The sequence below is a fragment of the Ictidomys tridecemlineatus genome, chromosome 7 (assembly GCF_052094955.1).
Source record: "Ictidomys tridecemlineatus isolate mIctTri1 chromosome 7, mIctTri1.hap1, whole genome shotgun sequence".
In the NCBI taxonomy this organism is placed as follows: Eukaryota; Metazoa; Chordata; class Mammalia; order Rodentia; family Sciuridae; genus Ictidomys; species Ictidomys tridecemlineatus.
The window spans coordinates 194,272,896-194,297,149 of NC_135483.1; the positions used below are offsets into that span (position 1 = coordinate 194,272,896).

At 53.4% G+C, this 24,254-nt stretch overlaps 1 protein-coding gene across 20 annotated transcripts in view; it reads left to right on the forward strand.

The window, feature by feature from the left end:
• Window positions 1-24,254, forward strand: part of Agap1 (ArfGAP with GTPase domain, ankyrin repeat and PH domain 1) — a 473,567-nt gene that overhangs the window by 118,821 nt on the left and 330,492 nt on the right. For 5 of the 20 annotated variants that reach the window (XM_021727054.3, XM_078018277.1, XM_078018281.1 and 2 more), the window contains exon 1: window positions 5,995-7,510. The exons of 9 other annotated variants lie outside the window; for them this stretch is intronic. In XM_021727054.3, coding sequence (XP_021582729.2) covers window positions 6,544-7,510 — 967 coding nt within the window. In that variant the 5' untranslated portion in view covers window positions 5,995-6,543. Of the gene's footprint in view, window positions 1-5,993; window positions 7,511-24,254 lie in introns of those variants that run through there. 6 more of the 20 variants (XM_078018275.1, XM_078018279.1, XM_078018278.1 and 3 more) reach the window with 3 other exon arrangements.

Sequence of the window (24,254 nt, forward strand, 5' to 3'; positions counted from 1 at the left end):
TCTGGGAAACTGGTAGGAAAATCCGAATCTGATGCTCCCCCACGCTTTGCTTTGCTGGGAACATCTTCTTAAGACAATCTTGTGGATCTGGTGTTAGAAGAGTCCTTGCAGTGAATCCTGCAGAGCAAAATGTGCCAGATAGGCCTGTGCGTGCGCACGACGCCGGAAGACGAGGTCATGCACAGGGACCTCCGAGCCTCTCTGTGTGCCTGCTTCAGAGCTGCCTTGCATTGGTCGAAGGTCAGGTGAGCAGTGATGTGTTCACCTGGTCACACCCTCTCAGTTCCTCAGCTGCATCTCCACAGAGCTAGGTGGAGGCTGGGGAGGAAGGAGCATCATCCTGTCTGCTGACTGTGCCTGCCTGCACCCAGCCTTGTCCTGCGTGGGAGCTGCTGCTGTTTCCATAAAGCAGTGATTAGTAGATTTGACTTTAATGTCTTAAATCCTGTGTGCCTGACAGCAAGAAAACACCAGGACATTTCTGACCTTCCCATGTTGGGGAGCCTCCTCATAATGGACCCTTACTAGAACATTATAAACCAGTCTTGTCATTGGCAGATGTTGGAGGATGTGGACTCTCACTTGGGGTTAGATACTTCCTTTGGTCTCATCACAGGCTGTGTAGCGAAAAGATTGGTCTGAATCCCTCCGTGTTCCTTTACATGGGGCAGATGACAGTCTTCCTCCATCATTTGGTGGTTCCCATTTGTGTGAGATGTGCAGGTGAGGGGAGTGAGAGCAGGCCACCAGATCTCAGGGCTCTGTGAGGACCCCGGGTTGGACCTTGATACACCTTGCTTTAATTAAAACTAGTGCAACGTTGCTTAGATGTAGACTTTTTAGATTTTTTTTAACCCTTCTGGCATTTTAACGATGCCCATGATACTTGTGCATTTTAAATAATTTAAACTGATGGCTTATCTGTCACAGGTGAGGGCTGTAGGTACCTCATCTACAACCCTTCCCCTTCTTCCTGTCTGTAAACTGCAAATAGTCACTTCTATTTTTATAAGAAACCCTTTGGAGCTTTTCACTAATATATGCAGAGGTGGGAAAGAATGGCTGGATTAAAAAATAGTGAAATAAAAGGCTGGGAAATGTCACTTCATTTCCACATGAGTGCGTCCTGCCTGTCCCTTTGAAGCAGAACTCACCTGCCGCAGTTTTGCCCCCAGGGACCATTTGGCAATGTCTGGAGATGTTTTTGACTGGCACACCTGGGGAGGGGCCTCCTGGCATCCAGTGGGTGGAGCCCAGGGCTGCTGCTCCACCGCCTGTGGTGCATAGGACACCCCTCAACAAAGAACCACCCAGTTCAACCTCATTAGTGCCCAAGGGGAGACACCCTGCCTGGGCGAAGGCCACAGACCACCTCCCATTTGGAGCCATTTTTTGTTGTTTTAGGTTTGAACAGTTGTTTCCTGCCTTTCTCTTTCCTGTCTATTTCTTACCACATCTAACCCTTCCTTCTGCTGTTGGCTTTGGATGACACCTGTCAGTCCTCAGCCACCACCCTGTCCCCACCAGTTCCCCTGGTCCCTGCTCAGAGTTCTGGGCATGCCAGTGCTTCCTTCCTCCGTTCACCTGCAGGTGGGCCTCTAGCTGAAGTGCTCACGTCCACTGCCCTGCGGGGTTGAGGATCCTGCTTGGCCTCAGATGAACTCCTCTGCAGGTAGAGGTCGACCCTGCTGGGGGTCAGCATCCTGTGTTCGTCTGTCATCCAAGAGTCTGGGGAAGGCTGCTCAGAGGAGCCCTGTGTTGGCAGGACACTGAGCTGGGTTCAAGCCCCCTTCTCTGCCCTTCCCACCCACAAGGACTCCCAGCTCTGCACCCCTCTGGGGTGGGTCCACAGATGCCTTCTGACTGGAAGGAGACTGAGGAAACCCTTTCTTCTAAGGTCAAGCCAAATTCAGTTTTGATAAGTAGCCCCTACCCTCCTCCCTCATTAGTGTCTAAACTGTGACCATGCTGTCCTTGAGGTGACATTGAGGAGCCTCAGGTGCTATTGAAGACAGAGGACAGGTGACGCCTGCCGGGTTACTTCACACACGGCTGGCATCTCCGTGGCCCTGCTGGCAGGGCCTGCATCTGTGGCTGGTCTTGGGGAGCAGCCTGGGGAGGAGGACCTCCTGTGGGTTTTCTTTGCTGGGTTAGGAGGCCCCTGTCCTGCCCCTCCTCAGTTGGCAGGACAGAGTCAAGTCCTCATCTCTTACACAATTCCACTTATTACCTTCAGCTCACAAAATGAGAAAATTGGGGCCCCTCAGGAGTTCAGCACAGGGATGTGTGGCACAGGGCGTGTGTGGCAGAGGGGTCAGTCCCTCGAAGCTGAGACCATAACTCCTCCAGCCTTAACGATCTGACTTGAGCCTCATGTTGAAAGGTATAAAAGCTCTGGCAAAACGCAAGTGTCTTTCGCTTTACTTCTTCAACGTCTGTCACTCATCTGGTTACCAGAAAATAGCCTTTAAGGACCCCTCTGAGAAGCCTTTGTTGGTCTTGGAGTGGGCATGCTGAGGCCTGGGCATGCTTGGTGGTTGGCTGGTTTCCTTTGCCCGCAGCCGAGGTTCTGCTAAGAGACTGTAAACGTGATTACTAGCTGTCAAGTGGTGTCATTTGGAAAGTGAGCTTGTGACGCTCGCTCACTCGCAGAAGCCGATTGCCAGAGGTTCCCCTGAAGTCAGCCTTGGAAGCCCTCCTGATGATTTCCGGATCCTGTTGTCATCAAGGGGGTTTAATTCATGGCTGCTAGAATGGCCCAGGACAGAGTGGTGGAGGGTGGCCAAAGATCTATGAACCTGGGACCTGGAGAGGAAGGGGCCTAGGGGCTCTCAGCCCTCTGCCACCCGTCCTACCCTCTAGGTCAGCAGGTCCCTGCCGCTTGGCTGCTGTGTGGTTTGGGTGTAGCAGTGAGCTCAGCTACATGACATTTTTTTTAATGTCAAAATGGTAATATGCTGTATGGCATAGAAAAATCAAGAAATGTTGGTCTAGTGGAGTCCAAGAGCTGTAGGAAAATAAAGCCAGATGCCACTCAGACATGGACAGCATGAAGATTTTCTTTCTTTTAGAGAAGGCAGGTCTGGCTTTGTGAAAGGAGATTTAGATTTCAGAGTGACAGGCTCTGGAGCCCATGTCCTCTATGCAACGGGAGAGCCCATGTCTCCAGGGCAGCGGGGAGAGGCAGTTCTCTGCCACCAGGCTTTTCTACCCAGATGGCCAGACCTGACGTGGACTCCTTGAGGCTGGGGAAATCCGTGCTTGTTCCTGGGGGTAGTGCAGAAGAAGGCTTTGGAGCATACTGGAGGAGGAGGCTCCTGCAAGATTTGGTGCTGTCTAAGGTGGCGCCAATGGATTCTTCTACTCTGCAGCCTGCATTCTACTACAGCAGAGCACAAAACCTGGGGTGGATTCCAGACAAAGGCACAGATTGGGTAACACCAACAGTCCAGCATTTGAACTTTTAAGGAATGCTATTTTTTTATTTACTTGTTTATTTTACTTTGGGCTCTACAGATGCCTCAGATAACAAGCAACAGGTCAATTGTGGACCAGCTACTTTCCTATTAAAGCTCAGCTCCAAATTTGAAATTTGCCAGAGTCTTGGATAGTGAGGCGGGGTCCCAGCCAAGTTGGGAACTCTGGTTCTGGTCCCACCACGCCGCCCCCCCCCCCAGCAGTGCTCCCTCCTGCCAGCATGGAGCTTCAGTTTCTCAGCTCACAAGCCCCTGGCCTTTATGTCTGCACCCTGCAGCTGTAAAGTTTGGGACTTGCTGAATCTTAGTGGTGGTGATTCATTAGCATGCAGGGCACTACAGCCATCTCTGTGTTGTCACTCACGTTTTTATCTCTCTTCATGGCAAAATCATTTAGCAGTAGTATTCTCTTGCAAGTTTATGAAATCTTTGAGGACAGAGACCCTGCCTTGTCATCGTGAAGCACTGCAGTAATAGTATATATTTAATGAATAAAAGAGCCACTAGAGAAACAAATGAGTGAAAATCTGATAAGAATGTCTCCTGTTCTTATCAAGGTATCATTTACTGTTTGTTGTTTAGTGTCAAGTTTGGTAATATTCATGTTCTTTTGCTTTTTGTTGTTACCAAAGGAGAATGCTAATACGTACTTAGACCAAAGAAATTAACAGTAGCTCAGGCAGACCTTAGGTTCTACCCTCACTAGTGAGCTATGCAGTCTTGGAGGAATGTACCTTCCCTCTCTGAGCATCCCCCTAGCCCAATGGCTCTAGAAATGTTCTGAGAGATGCTTCCTGCTTGGCTACCACTCTAGAAGTTGGTGGTTCTTGGGTCTAATCAAAGGTCAGATGGATCTACCCCCAGGACCTCACCATTCATTGAAGACATGTCAGCACCACTTCCAGAGCCCCGGAGTTCAAGTGTCAGGTGCAGCAAGCCACAGCCCTGTGAAGGTGGAAATCGTGGAAGCTAGAGGCCACTGATGGTGGTCAGATGCGTTTCCAGGGTCCTCTAAGAAAGTAAAATGAATCACCTAGCATCTGATTTATTTCATCAAACTTGAAAATTTCACTGAGGCAAACATCCAGGTTTCTTAGACTTTCAGAAAAGACCTTACATGATTTATTCTTATGTCACTTCCAGTGTCATGAACACGGTAGATGTCACAAAATGTTACAAGGTTAAAGTGGGGAAGGAGGGCAGCCCCCTACAGTGCCTGTGGTCCAGAGCCCCCGAGCAGTGCTTGGCCTCCCTGTCCCCATCTTACCTAGGGCCTTCCCAGCCTAGGGCAGACCAGGTAGGCCTCCTGGCTGGATTAGCATTCATTGTGTTTTTCTTCTGGGACTTTTAAACACAAACTCTGACACAGTACATCTGTGCATACAGAGAACTGACCTGTTGATCAGCTACTTAAGAATACTGTGCCTTGTCAAGTGATTCAAGACCGTTAGCAGTTGGAGCCAAGGGGGAGAATTTTTTTTTTTTTAAAGAGAGAGTGAGAGAGAGAGGGGGGGACACAGAATTTTAACATTTATTTTTTCTTAGTTTTCCGCGGACACAACATCTTCATTTGTATGTGGTGCTGAGGATCGAACCTGGGCCGCACACATGCTAGGCAAGTGAGCTACCGCTTGAGCCACATCCCCAGCCCCCAAGGGGGAGAATTTGATGGAAGGGAAATTCAACTTTAAATATCCATGGTGACTCAGAATGCCTGGCCCTAGTGTCCTTCCCAGATTGCTCCCCAGAGTGCTCAAGATTTTGATGCTGTTTTCTTCACCTCCATGTTAACATGGAAGATCCGAGAGGACTAGTAAACGGGTAAGCCAGGCTTGCCCTCCTGTATGACCACAGCTTTCTCTTGCCTGTTGGCATGGATAGCAAGTACTTGGGTGTAAGGAACCTTCCCCCACATTTTGGGATTAAAATGTCCCTAAAAATTACTTAGGAGACAAACTGTGTTACTCCTCCCAGAGGCCAGTGGCCCAGTACCAGGGGAGTGCTGCCTTCTCTTTGTTCTTGTCTTCCTGGGAGCCTACCTGTACCAGGGTCACAAATACCAAAGATACTTCTAAAAAAGTTTGAGGTCTGGGGCTCAGTGGTAGAGCCCAGCACTCATGGAGCACTGGGTTCGATCCTCAGCACCTCAGCACATAAAAATAAAATAAGGGTATTTGTGTCCACTAACAGCTAAAAAAAAATACATATTTTTTAAAAAGTCGTTTGAGTTGCATCTTTTTCAGAGCTGCGTGGTTGGTTATGAGAGATGCCTCCGACAAAGCGGCAGCAGGTGGGAGATCAACCTTATTTTGGTTTTGCAGACCAGGTCCTGGAGCACGGGTAGATTTAGTTAGTGTTCACGCCTGCGTGCTGGCTGCTGCCCTAGAGGATCCGGTCTGCACAGCCTTGATCCACGCCGGCGCTTGGCCCTGGCCGCCCGCCGCGCTCGCCTCCGCCGCCGCGCTCCCGGGACTCTGCCGGCCGGGCTGAGCGCGCGGCCCGCGGTCTCTGCACGTCGGCCCCCGCCCGTCCGCCCCGCCCCGGCGCGCATTTCCATTTTAAACCGCCGCCCGCCCGCCCCTCGACCGCGGCCAGCGCAGCTGCCCGCGTCCGGAGCCCAGCGAGTGGCGGAGGCTGCGGAGTCCCCGAACTGTGCACGAAAGGCCCGGAGATGCGCACGGGTCCCGCGCTGTAGACAATGAAGCCGCGGGCGCCGCCGCCCGCCCTGGGCCCTGCGCGCCGCGACCGCACCTGCTGGCGAGACCGTCCCTGCGCCTGACCGCCTGCCGCTTCGCCCCATCCGGCCCCCGGCGGCCCATGGCTCGGCGACCCGGACCCGGACCCTAGCACTTGGGCCGCGCGGCGCACGGGCTGGCGGGCACCAGGGGCGCCGTCCCCGCGGCCTGAGCGCGGCCCTCGCTGCGAGTGGGGGGCGTGGGCCCCAATCTCGTCTGGATACTCTCCCCGCCTTACTCGGCGACTGCCTCGACTGCGCGTCCAGACCGGCGGACGCGCTGGATGCGGCGGGGTTCAGGCGGGTGGCGCGGCGGCAGCGGCCCCGGGAGACATGTACCTGCTGGACGGCAGCGGCGAGCACGCGTCGCCGCCCGCGGACGCGATGCCGCGCGGGACGCCCCCCAGGAAGACTGTCTACCGCATCTCGGTGACCATGGTCAGAAAGGAGCAGCTCCCGGAGCCGGGCTGCGGTGGCCCCGGCCCGCGTCTGGCACCGCGACCCCGGCCCGCGCGTTCCCCGGACGCACCCGGGCGGCTCGTGGAAGAGGCCGAGGAGGCTGCGGGCACTGAAGACCTGGAGGGGCTCCAGTCGCGCGCCTGGGACTTCCGTACCTTCCGCACCCGCAGCACTGGGCAGCTGGAGCTCGGGAGGCTCCGGCCATGCTCAAGCGGCCCCGAGTCTGCGGCCCTGGCGGGGAGTCCTCAGGTCGTGGAGGGGTCCGGCTCTCCAGAGCCCTGCAGCCCCCATATGGAGGGGCCCCGGGCCGCGCCCCTGCGGCGTAGTCTTAGCTTCAGGGACTGGAGCGGGTCTGAGGCACCTCGGAGCCCGGCCCTGAGCAGTGGGAGGCGCCACAGCAGCTCCGGAAGCCTCGCATGGCCGCTGGGCGACGAGGCCGAGGCTGGCCTTGAGGCCGCCCTGGAACCCGCCACCGCTGCACAGCCAGCCTCGGAGAAACGCAATACCCTCGATGTCGGCGAGGTGCTCAGCAAGAACGATGCGCTCTCCGACCTGGAGCGCTGGGAGCGCAGTAAGAGCAAGAACCGCACGCTGGACAACAGCGACCTGCAGCGGCTGGAGCGCGCGCGGGCCGCGGCTGCGGGTCCCGGAGCAGCCTCTGAGCACCGACTACTGCGTTTCTTCAGTGGCATCTTCGCGCGGAGAGACGGCGGCCCTGGCAGCGGGCCCTCCCCTCGAAGCGGTGCCTCGCGATCCCGTGGCTACTTCAGTAGCCTGCGGCGAGCCCCAGCGGATGCACACTCGTCCAGCGCAGAGAGCATCGAAGGCTCCCCTCGTAGAGGTGGGCAGCCTGGCCGGAGGGCTCCAGGGAAGTGGGGAGTGGCGGGAGCAGCTTAGGGATCTGCTGGCTCAGGTCACAGACTAGTGAGCGCCTGTACCCTGTATGAACTCTGTGCTGTTTCCCCAAGGGTACTGAGGCAGTCTGGTTGTTGCTGAGCTGACTGCCCTTGCTCCTGGCTTTGTGTAGTAGCTCTTTTGAGGTCTATCACTTGAGCCTTGGTGAACTTGACCAGGGAAAGCTCACCTGGGCTGCCTGCAGGTGCTGGCTCAGCCATTAACAGGCTCCTGAACACCATGCAGACTGTGCTGCTTGTGGGGCTGCTTCAGGGAACCAGACTTGGCCTTGGTAACTGCCCAGGTGCAACTGCCCGGCCAAGGGAAACCAGCCTTCTTCTTGGTGTATTCCACACTGCTCCCTCCCAAGGGCAGAAAGCCTGTTGGTTCTGCCGCCAGTGACTGCTGGGGTGTGGCCTTGGCTGATTTGCCTGCCTCCACTAGCAGAACTCTTGATAAAGACAGAGCTGGGTGGGAGGTGGAGAGAAGGGATTTAAAATGCCCCTCTCCACAGCTTTTCTGCCAAGTGTGTTCTCAAGGGAAAGCAAGTCTGGAGCAGAATTCTTTTTTCTAGTAATGTGTGCGAGGCAACCAGCAGGAAAGCCGCAGCTCTGCAGTCCATGCTGAACCCTGACCCCCTGCTCTCACACCTGCGGAGAGGGTTGGAGGCAGACAGGAGAATATTCTCCTGCAGGAATTAGTTAACCTGCTAGCATTTAGTGACCAGAAGCCTGCAGAAACTGCACAACACGGACCCAATCTCAGCATCCTCTGAAGGGCAAAGGCTGGGTACAGTGTAGGGTTAGATTGTTGTCCTAGGGTGTGAGATAAAGTATACCTGTAACCACAGGTGTGTTGCCATGCATCTTGCTATCAGGAAATCCTTAATCATTCCTGCACCCTGATTACCAAGCTCTGCTGCCAGCCCAGGTGAAGGTGGTCAAAGCCATGAAGGGTGGCTGTTGGTTCGCTGATTTCAGCTGCTGCCTAGCCAGCTCTGGAGAGAGTTCCTCCTAAGTGTGCAGGTATACAGGTTAGCTCCAAGATGCAAGGTAAGTCAACCATAGCACAGGAGTCACTAGCCTAGCGGAAGCCTTGAAAGGTAAACTGAAGGCAAAATGGCCGTGTTTTAAAATGCTGCCGATGGTCCTCAAGTGTAGAGATGTTCAAAACCAGGTGGATAAATGTGTAGTTGTGTTTATATCCCCGGGTTTATTTTATGAGCAAGGAAACGACAGGAAGTTACCTGTTGCCAGGCTTGGCTGTTTGGTTTGTCGTGTTTCTTGTTTTAACGTGCCTTGGGACACAATGTTTGACTCTGACTATTAGTCCATTTCACCCTGAATGCTCTTAAAATGTTAGAGAATGGCATGGTTGTGAAAGGCTTGGTTTGCTTGGAGTTGATATTGCCATTATTTGTGTTCAGAGGAGGTTCAAATCTGAAGGTCCTGTTTCTCCCTCTAATACCAGGTTTGTGTCTTTGTTCTTGTGGACTTCGTAGAAAATAGTAATTAGCTGCTTGGGTTCCAGAGAAGTACCCATCTCTGTGTGTGAGAGGGAGAGAAAGCGATGCACAGACATGATTTTAGAAGGAACAAGCTTCATCATGGTACCTGTTGATACAAGTTAAAAGCATTTGAGGTTTTGGTGTTGTCTTTTCTGGAACAAATGGATTGATAGTAGATTTGCAGTAGTAAAGGTGTGAAGTGTATTGGAATTTCTTCCCTAGGGCAGTATAACTTAACAGTAGTAATAATTACAGTAATGCTCAGTTGCTCCCTTATGCTCAGTCTTTTTCTGGATGGAATCATGTTGGTCTGGAGGTCTAACAACACTACTAGCATTGTGGATTTTGCAGAAAAACTGAATTTTTAAATGAGCTAGGTGACAGTGCACACAATAATTCTAGGGCCTTGCTTCATTCAGAAGTTCTAGACAGTTTTTTTTTTTTTTTTTTAAAGCTGCAGCTGGGTAAAATCTTTGCTTTTGGTGACCACATCTGAAGCCTTAGTAGCCCAAGGTTTTGGTGCAGCTGCCACTACTGTGCCTGTTACAGGTGAACTTTGCAGAACCTGTAGCTTTCAGGGTTTCTTGTTTTATTAGACTTCTTCAGTTTTCCTGTGACAAAAAGTATTCGCGATTTAGGTGTTGTTTAATGAAGTTTGGAATTTAGGAGAAAGTTCCACCCTGTGGAGCCTATACTCAGTTTCCTTGTACACATTGCTGAGGGCAGGTCCACGGAGCCCTGACCAAACCCTCCAGCCAAGTGGGTTTGCAGAACTCAGCAATTTGGGCTGTTAGGAAGGTGAAGTGGTGCATGTTGTAGAACACCACTTGTAAGGTGGGACAGCTCCCTCAAGTCACATGCTGTCATTTTGTAGCAAAGCCCGAGACTGATCACACTCAGTGGAATAAACAGTGATTAAAAATAGCCTCATGTCAGCTCAAGTCTGCTTTGCCACAGACTTTGCCAAGTATTTATGAACAAAAGTTCCATTCTTGGGCGTTTTTGGTTTCAGAATTACATCTACTGATGACCTGAAACATGATAGGCATCGTGAGGTGCATGTCTTTAAATCTTTACCATAATGTTAAAATTTGGGGTTCACAAAAACCTAAAGAAAATCAGAGGTGTCGTCACCTAGTGTTAGAATCTTTCTTTAAGGAAAAAAAAAAGCTGTACAATTTTTGCATTGGTCAGAAGAAAATTAATTTTATAAGACTGCAGTTATTACATCAAGTGGCTTATTTGGTTTCTTAAAACTAAACGCTGTCAGTCTTGGATAAGGTGTTCCTACTAGTAAAGCAAAGCAAGATGGTCAGTCTTATTTTACAACATGCGTGCATTCTCGTGTATGCCACCTTTGGTTTTCCCTTAACTGAGGGCATTTAGGAGGACAGGATTGAAACGCCTGCTCTTGTGGGTTCCTGTGTGCTTTCTGACCCTGCTGGGGCTCCTCTGTGATGCCACCACTGTTCTTCCCCAGGCATGACATTGGCTCCTAGAGAGGCTCCTTTGCAAGCTCACAGCGACTGGCACACCAGCAGGCATTTCAGGACACGGTATCACACCCAGGAGAGTGTTGTTACCTGATGCACATGTACTAGGGCAGAGTCTATTGGCACAGTATGATTCAGTACAGAGAACAACCAAACAATAAGTGATTAATGACATTGTAGGTTGCCACTCCAGCCCATCTTCTTTGCATCTCAAAAGAAGCTGTTTGAGGGGGCCTGCCAAAACTCCCTGGAACCAGCTGCCCGCCCAGAGTAGCCTTTAGGGTGTTCTTTTGCTATCTGGGAGGATTGATTACAGCAATAAAGTGATTTCATTGAAAGCTGTGGCTAAGGTCAGCTTTTTAAATTAGTAATTCACAACTGACTTTTGACACCTTATTTTATCAGTGGCTTCATTAATTTCTGATCCCCTTGATTTGTGTCACTCAGGCACTGTAAGGTGATAGACTTAAAACAAACTCTTTAATGGAGAAAAAGAGGAAGCAACAATTAAATGAAATAAAATCACTGATATAGCTTGAAACATTGTTTTAAACCTGATCACATGTGTTTGGAATGAAACTATGTAACTCAAAGCTTTTTCATTTGAAACATTTTGAACTGATTATATACTCAGTCTTTAGTATTCCTAGATAGAGTTCACTTGCTTTTGATAAATGCTTCCAGACACAGTGTCAGATCCATTGTGTGTGATAAGTCTGGGATCGCCTCTCTGGAGATGGAGCAGCTGACATGGGGTGCTGGGAAGATCACCTTGAAGGTCCTCAAGGACCTCTGGCCTTTTTAGATATATAATTTTAGTTGTCAATGGACTTTTATTTTATTTATTTATATGTGGTGCTGAGAATTGAACCCAGTGCTCACACATGCTAGACAAGTGCTCTGCCACCGAGACACCACCCCAGCCCCCTCAGCCCTTTTGGCAACTACTTGGGGCTCAGACTATGTTTATTGCAGCTGGAGCCAAGTTTCAGACAACCTGGGCTGGTGTATCCTACTACCAAAGGAATTTTCAGAAAGTGCTATAGCCATTCTGCTTTTAACACAGGTCCTCACAGCAAACTGCTGGGTCATATGGTCAACAAACACCCTTTGTTAGGAAGCTCTGGCTGTGGTGTTTTAAGTCATCCCTGCTCTGTATTGACAGGCACTTGCTGAGCTTTCCTTGTGTATGGTGTGTTCTTTAGGCGGCAGGCACTAGAGTTGACTGCAGCACAGTTCCTGTTGCCGGAGGTCAGTGGCCTCTTGGGGGAGATGGAGGAGTTCCCACGAATCCCAACCCCACGGGGTGCTGCAGGGGAGCTGGGGCTGTTTCTCTGCACAGCATCTCTATCAGAGCCCGGTTCCAGACTTCCTCTCCGTGCCAGTTGAGTAGAGGACCCTGCAGGGCATGGAGCGTATGTCCTTGTGGACTGCAGAGTTGGGAGCACGTTTGTGGGAGGGATTGAAGAGAGAAGATGGGTCGTGTGTCCTTGAGTTAGTGCAGGCCCCGGATAGGTAAGGTGAGCTGGACCTTGCAGGATCAGTGCCAGCTTACCAGGTAGAGAGGACTCCAGCAGCAAGGGGGCTGGCACTTCTGTAGTTGACTCCTAAGCTCTCGGTCCAGTTCTCATATCTATGACTAATGCCAACACTATGCATACAAAAGGACGTCACTGTTTGTACACTCTTTTTTAAGAAAAACATTTGTATTTTTGGCCTAAGGTTTTGTTTTCTGGTAGGAATTCTGTAGGCCCTCCTTCCCACCCACTCAGTCTGGGATTCTAACCGAGGGCCTTGCGCTGTTACTTTTTTCTGCAATGATTTGGAATAATGATGTTAATTTAAAACGATGTTAGTATAAAATAATGATAAAAAACAAAAGGGGTGTGGGAGGAGTTTATTAGTTGAAGGCCGTTCCATCATTGGGGTAGTCAGAGAGAGTTCCGCTGTGGTGATTTTGCCAGGTGGTTAAAAACAGAAATGGTATTAAGGTCAACAGATTAGTGAAAAGAGGGGAGATTATTGTTTTTTTTTTTTATTGTTTTGAGAGACGAGCCATCTGCCCAGGCACTGTCGCTGGGCTGCTGATCTTTGTGGGAGATGGCTCCTCACTCTGCCGGCTGCAGCAAGCACTCGCCTTGATCAGCTCTGTCTTCAACAGAAGCCTGTCTTGAGACTTGACTGTAGATGCTCCTAGCATTAAAAACAAAAAACACTGGTGCACATCTGCTCACTTGACTGATTTAGTTCAAGGATGGGTCTTGGCCCTCTGTCTTCTTGCAATCTCTTCTTGTTTTCATTTTCCCGGCTGTTTTCCAGCCATGACATTGCTAACAGACCTAAATGCTCAGCACACAGGTCACTTCCCTGGCCCAGGAGGCAGGGGCACCCTGGGCACCTGGGGAAGCCTCATGAAAGGACCCTCTTGGGTGCTCCTTTTCTAACAGGTGAAGGTAATTTCAGTGGAGGGGAAACGGTCCTCCCCAACTCTGTGCTTAGCTGGGAATGATAAGAAGTGTTGAATCTGTTTCTGGCGTGATGCTGGGTGCAGAATCTTATGTGATGTAGCATGCTCCTCCCTGGTCAGCATGTGAGAAGGCTCCCTCTGTTCCATGGACTGATTGCTGGTGGGCTCAGTGGGCTGCAAGGCCCGTGAGTGGATGTCCATTTGTTTGTGATGATTGTCAAAGAGGACCTGTGTTTGCTCTTGCCCTCTGTGCCTGTCATCGCAAGGGCTTCTTTGAGTGGGTCTGCTGACTGCCAGACACTTGAGAATTGACTCTGAACAATGCCACCAGCCTTTCTGGTACAGCCCTGCTCTCTAGCTCTCAGAGTAGCACCCAGATGCACTTCTGTGGACGAGGGTGGCAGAGGTTTATTCATCTAGTTTTGCCTTTGTATTCCAAGGAGCTTTTTTTTTTTTTTTAAAAAAAAAAAAAAAAAAAGGTAGCTTGCTCTCTCCTACGCCCCTGTCTTGCCTCCTGAGGAACGGATGGTTGCTCACCATGCTCTTGGCCCCAGGTACTGCTGGCTTTTCTGTCCGGGTGCCGTGCAGCTCATCCATGACTCCAAGAGGCTCCAGCATCCAGTTCTTCTGGTTCCCAAACCAAGACTCCAACCTTCTGAGAGAGCTTGCTCTCTGGAATTCAGGAGTCAAGGCCCGTCCTGCTTTCCCACCCTGGTTCGTGGAAGCCTGGAAGCCATATTCATCTCGGGCTCTAGGACTTGTTATTTGGGGAGGTGGAGAAGTCTGCATAGTATTTAAGCAGCAGACATAAAGACATGGTAGTCAGCACAGATCAGTGGAACCAGAGGGAGGGAGATTTGCCTCGGAACCCGGAGCCACTGTCAGAAATATAGCATCCCACCTCGGACCAGGCCATCCACAGAGGCCCTGCCTGCCACGGGGGGCTCCACGCACAGGCTCCGCGTCAGGTGCATGGGGAGGGTCTCCAGGTCAGTTGTCTGGGGTCACAGTTGATGGTCCCAGAATTCTCCCAGATGCCGATGATGTTTGCCCCGGGCCCCTCTGAGGTAGAGGCTTGCTCTCAGACGTGAAGGAAGGGAGGAAGGGAGGAAGGGGGAAGGGAGAGCCATCAGGAGTTTCTCCTGCTTGCCCTGCTCCCACCCTGCTCCCGTGCCTCTGGCTGCTGTGTGGTGCTCCTGGCTCATCTGAGAGTCTTGCCTGCCGGCCAGGAGGCACTCCGCAGGACGCCTGCCCTGCCCTCCTTGCTGGCTCCCCTGCAGCTACTCCCGCTAGGTGCAGGTTTGGCCCCCCAGGCCCCTCAGGTCCTATGCCATTTGTCCTCTGCACCCAGGTGGTGGGGGTCAGCCGCATGCCTCTTCCCCATTCTCCCTCAGCATTGCCCCCTGGCTGCTTGCTCTGGTGCCTGGACTCACAGCCAGCCTGGGCCTTGAGGGGAGCTGTGCAGGCAGGAAGGAAGCCTGGCTCCTCTCTTATGGAGGGCAATTTAGATCACCCTGGGGAGGGCCCAGCATGGGGTCGAGGAGTGGCTGTGTGGTCTTGGCTTCTACTCTCTGGGTAGCAAGGCGATGCTGGCAAGCCCCATGCCACTCGGAGCAGCCCTCTATGCTCCAGGGTTTGGTGGGTCTTGGCTGCTGCACCCAGGAGGTGTCGTGAAGGCAAACAAGTGGAGGTGACGGCGCGTCCCAAACTGTAGGCCAGCAGGGTGGCTGTGCCTATGATACGTTTTGCCAAGGTCCTAAAGGAAGAGGGCACAGTTGATTTCTGGTTACCTGGAGTGTACCCTTGCCCACGTGGAGTTCCTGCGTCCTGTAACTCCAGGTGTAAGCTTACCTTCTCTTTCGTTTCCACTGCTTTCCGGGTATTTCTCATGACCTTCAGTTTAACCACTTCTTTTAAAACTATTGACCGTTTTCCCTTAAGATTATAAGCAGGGCGAACAGAGTCTCCCCCCCACCCCCTTGGCTTAGTTCCCCCTTAACTGGAGGAGAACCGGTGCTGTAACTCTGCAGCAGAAGGATCCCTTCACTCCTTGTACAAGCCAAGTGTATGTTGGTTGCAGAAAGCTGGTTTGAGAGCTGCATCTTCACTCGTTTTCCCTGGCCTGCTGAGTTCTCCTCTTGTGTGAACAGACAGACAGACAGACAGATGGATGGATAGCAAGCAGAGACTAGTTTCCCTTTAGATCTTATTTAATATGCATTACATGTAACATTTACACATTACATATATCTGTGAAGTGCAGAGATGATAAAATAAGTATTTTTTAACACTTAATTTCTGTTAAAATTTTTGGAAATGTGTGGGTGACCTCTGAGGTCGGTGGAGAGCTCAGAGTTGGCAGGCGCATGTGCTCAGGCGTTAGAGCCCACCTGGCTGCTGCTTCCAGAAGATGACCTTTCTTCTAGGCATCTTTCTTCAAGCCCTCTCTGCCTGGATTCACTCTTGGCTGGATAGAAAGAATCCTTGCCCAGACACCTCTTCCTCATGTCCATGATGCTGGGAGGGAGCCGGGCCTGGTGCGTGCTAGGCCACTGCGCCCCACTGGGCTGCACCCCAGCCCCGCCTGTCAGTTCCTAAATGTACCCGGGCACTGGCTTCTCCGAGGCTCCCTCGGAGAGCCCGGCGGCGACTCCCGCACTGGAGGAACCATCTGTTTGCAGCAGCTTGCTGCACGCTCATTCGTGGGCTCCGAGCAGTGCCTTAGAAATGAGGGCAGCGTGCTGGCTTCCTGGGGCACGAGGCAGTGTGCACATCTTCTCTGAAGAGTGCAGAAGAAGCTGCTGCCTTTCCTCTGACAGCAGCTGCCCTTTGCCGATGGCTTCTGCTGGCCCCTCCGAGCCCGATGGCGTGTGGGTCACTTCTTCATGGCGGAGGCATTTAGAGCTGAAGCATCGGGACTGCTGTGCTTTAGATGTGAGGTCATGAGGCGATTCAAGATGGTTGAGAGGCGAAGCGATCAGGTTATGGGAGCCTTAACCCAGCCAGTGCATTGACACCCTGCCCTCTGTCCCGATGCTCCACCTCACCTCAGGCACACAGCAGTGAAGCCCCGGTCTGTGGACTGAGACCTCTGGAACCATAAGCCCCAAATAAAGTTTTCTCCCCTAAAATTGTTTTTGTTAGGTCTTATGGTCACAGCAGCAAAAAAGCTGCCTGCGACAGGGACCTTCTTACGGTCATGTAGAGCATCCTAGGATGCCGGGAGCCTTTGGGTGGAGTCTTGCACTGTCTCATGGAGAAGCAGTTCCGTGCGTTTTCTGTTTCCTTCTGGTTTGTGGTGGCCTTCAGAAGGGCCTGCAGTGCTCTCCTGTACCTGACCAGGGAGAAGGCAGCTGTGGGGAGTGCCTCACTGCCTCCCCTTTAAACAAGGTGTTTGAATCTGGACAGCTGAAGGCCATGAGCATTTTATTTTCATTTGGAAAAAAAGAACCATCCAGCCCTGTTGTTAGCGCCATTTGATCTTTCATCGTAAATATTATTTAGCTCAGATCTATTTTCAGACATTGTAAGGATGGATGATCTGGTTTAACAGAAGCTTCCAAGTGGTAGCTGACAGGGGCAGAGCCCCCTGCCGGGCCAGGTGCCAGACAGGGGAAGGAGGGGGCGTGTCCAAGGTGAGCCGAAGGTCAGATGGGCGTTCTGGTCCGCCCTCTGGCTGAGTGAAGTGGTGGAATCTGTGCAGTTCATCTTCATGGCTCAGGAAGGCACAGCTTGTATATTGCAAATTCTTTGCTTCTCAGTGTCGGATTCCAAGACCCCCTGTCATCATAGCATGGGGACATCGTCCTCTTGCAGCTCAGCCCAGTCATGGGCATGAACTGGATCACAACCTCCCTCCTGAGATGCTTCAGTCCCCCCCCCCACCCGTGTCTCCATGCACTGCCCCCTCAATCCTGTTTAATCTGTGGCTTTGTGACATGTGAGCTTGCTCCTTGGACATGCAGGTTTAAGATCAATGGGAAGGGGCTGACGGCAGGCTCTCGGCCTCAGTTTCCTCACGTGTCCATTGAAGAAGGGACAAGCCCTGGCTCTAGAAATGAACATCATACTCAGCAGAACCTGGGTGTTTGCCATCCAATGAATTCACTTTCCTAAGGCAGTTAATTTTCCACACTGCCGGAGACCAAAAGTCTCAAAATGGCATTTCCTTTTCTTTAAAGACTTAAGCCAGAGATCCATGATCTTGGGGAGGGAATTCAGTGCTCGGTTGCCAGGTGGGTTGCCAGGTACGCCGCTGTAGCCTTTGCCTTTGTGTTAGCAGTTTCAGCCCCGCGCAGGCCTTCGAAACCTGACTTTTCATTTATCAGGGACACCTGTGAGGGTGACATTCCAATTTATGTATATGATGCCTATGGACCCTTGAAAAGGTCATCGTCAACAGCAGTTTAAAAACCTGCCTTAGGTGAGGTTTCCAAGCAGACTTATTAGATCCATATTGGTGTAATTTGATAAAGCATGGAGATGAAATGTCATATGATAGGAGGTGGCTTTTTTCAGGACCCGTGTCTCTGAGACCTGCTGGCTCTTTGTTTTGTCTGTTTCCACAGTAAACAGGAATGCTGGCTTCATTCAGATCAGACTGAGCTTCGTCACTGGAAACGGCAGAGGTGCATTCTGAGCTGCTCCCTGGTGCCCGGCTGATGTAAGCTGCTGGGCGTCTGTCATGAGAGGAGCTCTCCCAGGGGCCTTTGTTCTGTCTGTTGGAAGGATGCTTCCTGCGCTTTTCATGGTGATCTCTGCTCTGACCTTGGTAATTGGGTCAGGCCTTCCATTGTCTGCTCCTTTTGCTCTGTAGCCTGGCACAGGTGTCAGTGTTGTGGGTGCGCGACCCCTCCTGGTGCTCTATGTGCGTCCTGTGTGTGTACCAGAGTGTGAAGGAACTTTTCTGTTCCCTCCACTTGCCTTTCACATGGCCAGTCCTTCTGCTTCCAACACACTTCTGGAACTTTCTGCCTCTCCCTGCATCCTTAGGATGCCTTGCAGATGCAGGCTGCTTTCAAAAAGTACTGGATCCCAGCACATCAAACTGTAGGCCCTGATGGAATTCTTGGTCCATGGTGTTAGTTTGTGGAGACTTTTTGCTGTGACCAGTGGGACAAGGGAATAGAACCTACTGTCCATGTCCTTCAGCACAGAGGAGAGAGCTTTGGAGTCCTTGAATGACAGCTCAAGAGAGTGGAGGGAGCAATGGCAGTGTCAGGCTGGGCCCTTGCCCACCCCTGTCCAGCACTCTTGCCACCAGATGAGCTGTTGGAGGACTTGAACCCCTGTGCGTGTTCTTAGACTGGCTTGTTGCTGCATCACAATGATGCCAGCTGCAGTGGCCGGGCTGGGCCCCCTTTACAGGTATCACTGTGCTGGTCCTACCAGCAGCAGGGGACGGCTGTCCCATCGATCCGTACAGTTAATGGGTCATCTGTAGAGACACTTGTGTGGAGGCACTTAGAGATTTATTTTCACACAGCTTAAGAATTGAGCCCAGGCTGCCCGTAGGCTGGTCACACTCTGCCCTCAGTAGGTGGCCCCCACCTGGCGCGTGCCTCCTCCCTGGCACCTGTAGACCTGGGAGCTAGAGCAGAGCAGTGGGAAGATGAGTGTGCTGCAGGCACACGCCCTGCACCGCCGTCACCCTAGCCGAGCTCACAGCCCTTCCTGGGCCCTTAGAACTCCCAGCACAGTATCGAGCGCCTTGGCTAATGAGCAGGAATTAGCAGACTGGCGAGTTTTCCACAGCACTGGAGAGCATAGCATTTTCAGACTAAAAAAAGAGGCAAACAGGACAGCTGTGGTGTGGAGAAGAAGCCCGAGGGAGGCAGGCAGCTCTTCAGGCTGAATTCTGTTCTGGGGCAGAGCCCGAGCGGCACTGGACACTGCGTTTGGAACAATAGACTTAGCTTTTAGTTATGACCAAAGGTAGCATGGTTGGGCCTTAGCCTCTTGGAGAGGTGGGTGGACAACTTAAAACACATGGGCCCCAGCAGTCTTATCCAGGTCAATTTTCAAGGTAGGCGGGGTCTCTAGCAGAGCTACAGTGAGGGAGCTGTGCTTGGGGGTGCTGGGTGCTGCTGGGTGCTGCTGGGTGCTGCTGGGTGCTGAGTGCTCTGGCGAAGCTCACCCAGGATTTGCCAGCTTCCCAGCAACGGGTGGACTCATGCTTGCTTGGGGTGGGCACATTGGCTTTGATGTTTCTTTGCTTTTTCACTATCTTTGGGTGTAGTCATCAGGTTTCTTATTTGTGATTGTTTTTTTCTTGGTCAGTTCATAGTATTGGTTTTGAAAAGTCGAAATCAATGGTTTTATTTTTGGAGTTCTAAATCCAGCCATATAAACACTCCCGGTCTGGCCTGAGGGTTTGGCAGACTCTGGGCTGCTATTTTAGATATGCTGAAAGCCTTCTAGCAAGTTGCTCTCCACTGCTCTTCTTAGGCTGTGAGCTGGGTTGCAGAGTGCTCGGAGCGGGGTGTAGGAGCACGAAGCGTCCCCAGGAACGTTCCTACCCCACCCCAGTTCTGAACTTGCATCCTGGGCGGGGCCCAGGGGAGACTTCTGGCCAGGTGCTCCTGGGGCCTTGACCTTTCTCTACAGGAGTCACTTTCTGGGTGCTGGGCCTTTCTCCTGTGGGCACCTATAGTTAGGGTAGTGCTTGACGGGACTGTCACATCCAGGGAAAGGCTAGCCCTCTCTCTGGTTGACCAGGGTGGGGTGGCCGCCAGTGTGTGCTTTCAGAGGTGGGTGTTGTTGCACATTAGTGTGTGCACAGCAAGGGTGACACACCTCCAGCTGCTCAAGACCTCACAAGAGATATTCATTTAAGATGTGTCCCCATCCGCCACCCCAGCCTCCGAGGAGGAGCAGTGTTGGCCTCTGTTCCCCTCCCTCTCCTCCCGCCTCTCCACAGGTGTTCTGGGCCTTGATGAACAGATGACCGTGGTCTCATGTGCAATGAACACAGCAGGGTCATGTGTGACCAAGGGCTGGACAGTGGATGCCGAAGGAAGACTCAGTGTGTCGCTTGTTGTCCTGTCCCAGGGCAGGAGAGGTCCTTGTGCTCTCTAGTCCTTCTTTCTCTGTCCTGAATGAGGCCTTTATCCTGTTGGCTCCTCCACCCCATTGCACCCCCGTCCCCCTGGCAGAGCTCAGGGTCCCCGTGGGCACAGACCTGATGCGTATTGTGGAGCTTCTCAGGGCAGCAAGCCCCACACGGCAACTCGTGTTCCAGTTGCTGGTTACCTGGTGGGACTGCCAGGGGAGGGGCGGCCCAAAATCGTAAAGCTCCTAACGGGACGTGAGCCTGGAAAGGGAATGAGCTCAGGCCCCGCGTGTGCGTGTGGAGTTTCCCTTTGAATATCCACCCAAGAGGCTCTTTGTTTTATGTATGCAAGGCCCAAACTGAGGGGGTTCCCTGGCAGACACGCAGAGCAGGGGCCCCCCTGTCCCCATCTGCCCATGTCCTTGTGTGCAGCGCACCCCACCACCCTGGCGTGCTCCTCTGACCTGCCCCCATATCAGAACACACCCTCCTCCCTCCGCCCTGCTGCACCAGTGGGCGCCTGGCCTCTGCCATGGTGGCCCTTCTGCAGTCCCCTGGATGCCCCTCCTCCCTGTGTCTGCACCCTTCCACTCTCCTCCTTCCATCCCTCCGAGACCCAGATCCACGCTACGGCTCCTCTGGCTTGGAGAGCAGGGGCTCCTTCCACACCAGCCAGCGCGTACGGCTCTCCTGCCTGGCAGAGCCACCAGGCTTTCCGCTGCCCTTTTAATAAAGCCAGACTCTGCTCCAGTCCAGGCCCCCAGGTCACCCTGCCTGCCCCACAGCTGCCCTCCCGGCCAGTCCTTTCCTTCTCACCTCAGCACCCAGCCCTCTGCCTCCCGCTCCTTCCCCAGGCTGCCCCCACCCCAGGCCCAGCTCCTAGCTGTCGGCAGCTCAGAGGGGCCTCCAGCGGCCTCTGCCACTCCCCCTCCTGCACTGACCTGGTTTCCTGCACAGTGCTTGTCACAGCCTGGGGTCACCAGGCTCTGGACCAGCACTGCTCAAAGCTGCAGTGGGTTTTGTGCAGGCTTGTGTTGCTCGTAGGTGTGTCTCTAGTGTGGGGTACGGTGCCTGGCTCCAGAAACAGCCAGGGAATAAGAGGTCAGTGAGCTGATGGCCCCTGCTGTGGGCGAGGGTGACCATGGAGCAGGCGAGTTGCTGTGAGTGGCAGAGGCATGGTGACCTGTGGGCCCTGCATCGGCGTGGAGTGTCAGGTTCACATGCTACTGGGTTGGGCTTTGGTTGGGCCCCTGGCCCAGGAGTCTTCCTGGTGGGGCTCTGGGGCGCTCTGCAGCGGTCACCCTCAGGGAGGGCTGCTGTGGGCTCAGCTCCCTAGGAAGCAGCTGGGGAAGGAGGCAGCCAGCGGGATGCCTCCTGAGGACTGTCTGGAGCCCCCACCGTGGGTTAGGCCCCAGCAGGGTACCCCAGCGTCAGGCCACTGGAGGAGTGGGGAGGGACTCGGGAGCTCGGGTGGCTCAGAGTTCTCAGTTGAGGTGGGGGGCAGGGCCTTTACCTGTTGACCTCTTCTGCCCGTCAGGGGTCTTGTTTTGGGGCACCACCAAGCTCTGGCCAAGGGTGGTCTCAGGGAGGGGTCTCAGGCTGGAGTGGAACAGCAGCCCCCCTCAGACAGGCTCTGGGGCTTCAGCCCCCTAGGACAGGACAGGCTGAGGCCCACCGTGATCTCCCGATGGTGCTGGCAGAGTGTTGGCAGTGCTTCCCCTTCAGTAGGACGTGTGGACATTAGGGGGAGTTAGCGTGAATGGACCTAGTAGGTCTTGTTCACACAGGAAGTCACGTTTTCCGCAGGTGCACTTGATTCCTCTGGTGTCAGTGCCGCTCCCGTGGGTGGCCCTTAGTCACTCAGGGTCTTTCCAGCTGGAAACGTGGCAGCTTCCGGGTCTGGTGGTTCTCAAAGCCTGTCATGGATGGTGTATAAGAAGAAGCGGCAGGAATCTCCGCCTGATTCTGGAAATGGCAGGATCAACTGTCCGTCCGTCCTAAGTTCAGAGAAAAGGGTGAGGCCCGAGAGGACCAGGAAGGGAGCTCCTCTTGGGCAGCTGGTGCTTCCCGAGGCCACTTGCCCCTCAGTCTTGCTCAGGCCCTCCCTGAGGCCTAGGGGACACCACCTGCTGCCACGTGGATTGTGCGTAGACATGGGGTGCTCCTGTCCCCCGGGAAGTTTGGTCTGAGAGAAGGGAGACACATCTCGCCTGGGGAACAATAGAGAGGTGGCCAGGCGTGCAGCCCAGCTTTCTGCTTTCCACTCTGGCCTGAGTGGCCGGAGCAGGGAGGCTGTGCTGTGGCTGGGCCTGCATTTCTGAGGCAGTGTGGACCTGGGCTTGATGGGCATGGGGTGCCCATGGTGGGTGGGAGATGTGGGGCACCTCCTGGTCGCTGGGGAACATATGTTTTGAAGAAATTCTGTGTCTACTGTTCTTCTTGATAGAGGCCTTGTGACTTATAAAGGAGGTGAGACTCTTCGGCTTCATGGTGTGAGAAACTAGGAGAGAATTAGTGGGGACCTTTCCGCGTCAGCCGTGAGGCCGCCTCTGCAGGCCCAGCGCTGGCAGCCACCTCGCCGCACCCTGCTCGAGGCACAGGGGAGCCGCCTGCCTGTGAGGGCCCTGGCTGCGCTTTCTTGTCATGGAACTGAGAGGTCCTCACTCACAGGTCAAGGATCAAAACAGGGAGGAAGGTGGTGGAGAGAGGAGGCCCAGCATCCTGGCCGCTGTGGCAGGTTGTCCCCTGCTCCCGTCTCCCTTTCTTGCTCTTCGCTGCCTGGTTAATGAATCAGCACTTGCCAAACAGACGAGACTGCGGATTCCACGTGGTCTGCGACCCAGTTTTGGTGCTCAGTGTTTTACACTTAGTTTATCACAGAATCTCTTCTGCGAAAGCTGTGCTTTCTTCAGGGCGTAGTATTTTTGGGGGGCCACGTCTACACCCGGGCGTGTGACTGTTACAGCAGAGCCCATAAGGGACTCGGGCAGGTGCAGCCAGGGTATCCTGCTGGGGGAGGGAGGCAAGAGGCAGCTCATAAGGGCACTGGTTGGCACAGAGAACTCAGAGGTGTGTGTGTGCGTGTGTGTGAGCTCAGGAATCAGTGAGCTGAGCAGGGTGACTGCTCTTCCCAAGGGGCCAGGTGAGGCGTGTATTAAAGGGACCCCCTGCAGGGGCTGTGTGGCCTTGTAGGGGCAGATGGCAGTGGGTTTGTGGTCGGGGATGGTCCTTCTGTGGTGGACCTCGAGTTTGATGCCTGTCATGGCTGGGATCTGGAATGTCCCCCTAAGTCATGGAGCTTGTGTGTTGAAGGCTTGGTGACAGCGCAGCCAGCCCAGGGTGGGAAGAGATTGGGTTAATACCGGTGATGGGTTAGTGATTTGAGTGGACTCTGGGAGCAGGTGGAAACCGTCTGCCCTGAAGCATGTTTGGAGGAAGTAGGTCACTGGGGTTGTGCCCTCGGGACTACCTGGTCCCTGGCCCTTTCTCTCTGCTTCCCTTTGCCACACCCCTCTGCCTGATGCCCTGCTCACCTCAGGCCCAACCCAGCGGAGCCAGCTACCCAGGGACTGAAACCTCTGAAACCTCCGAGGTGCTCCTGTCAGGCTTGTGGTCACAGTGACACAAGGTGGACTAGCAGTTCCCCAGCGCACGCCACTGGCCACTGTGCACTGGGAACGGTGGAAGGCCAGCAGTCCCTTTATGGGCAGGGTGGCAGGGGTGTGGGGGCATGGGCACTGCCTTCATAGGAGCCTACACCCGGTTTTGGTTTTGAAGTTTCAGTCCGTTTCTGTGACACTTGCTGGTTACTGGGTCCCAAGAGTCATACATAGAGCATAGGGTGCCCTGGGGACCTTTGAGCAGGAGGGTGGAGGCAGGGTCTGCTCTGAGCTGCCTGCTTCAGGGGATCTTGGCCCGAGGCCTCACACAGGCCTGTGAGGAGAGGTGCAGGGCGCTTGGCAGCTGCCCAGCGGAGGCTTCCCGGGAGGACCTGCCTGCTGGCTTTTCTTCCTGATGGGCAGGGTCCGTGTGGATCATGTGACACAGCCTCAGCCTGTTATCGGCCCCCACCCCAAGCCACTGGTCCTCCCCTGGGCCCAGACTGCAGACTTACCAGAAGGGAAAGGGTCACTGCTGCTGGCTGTCAGTGAGCCCTGCCCCACCCCGGGAAGA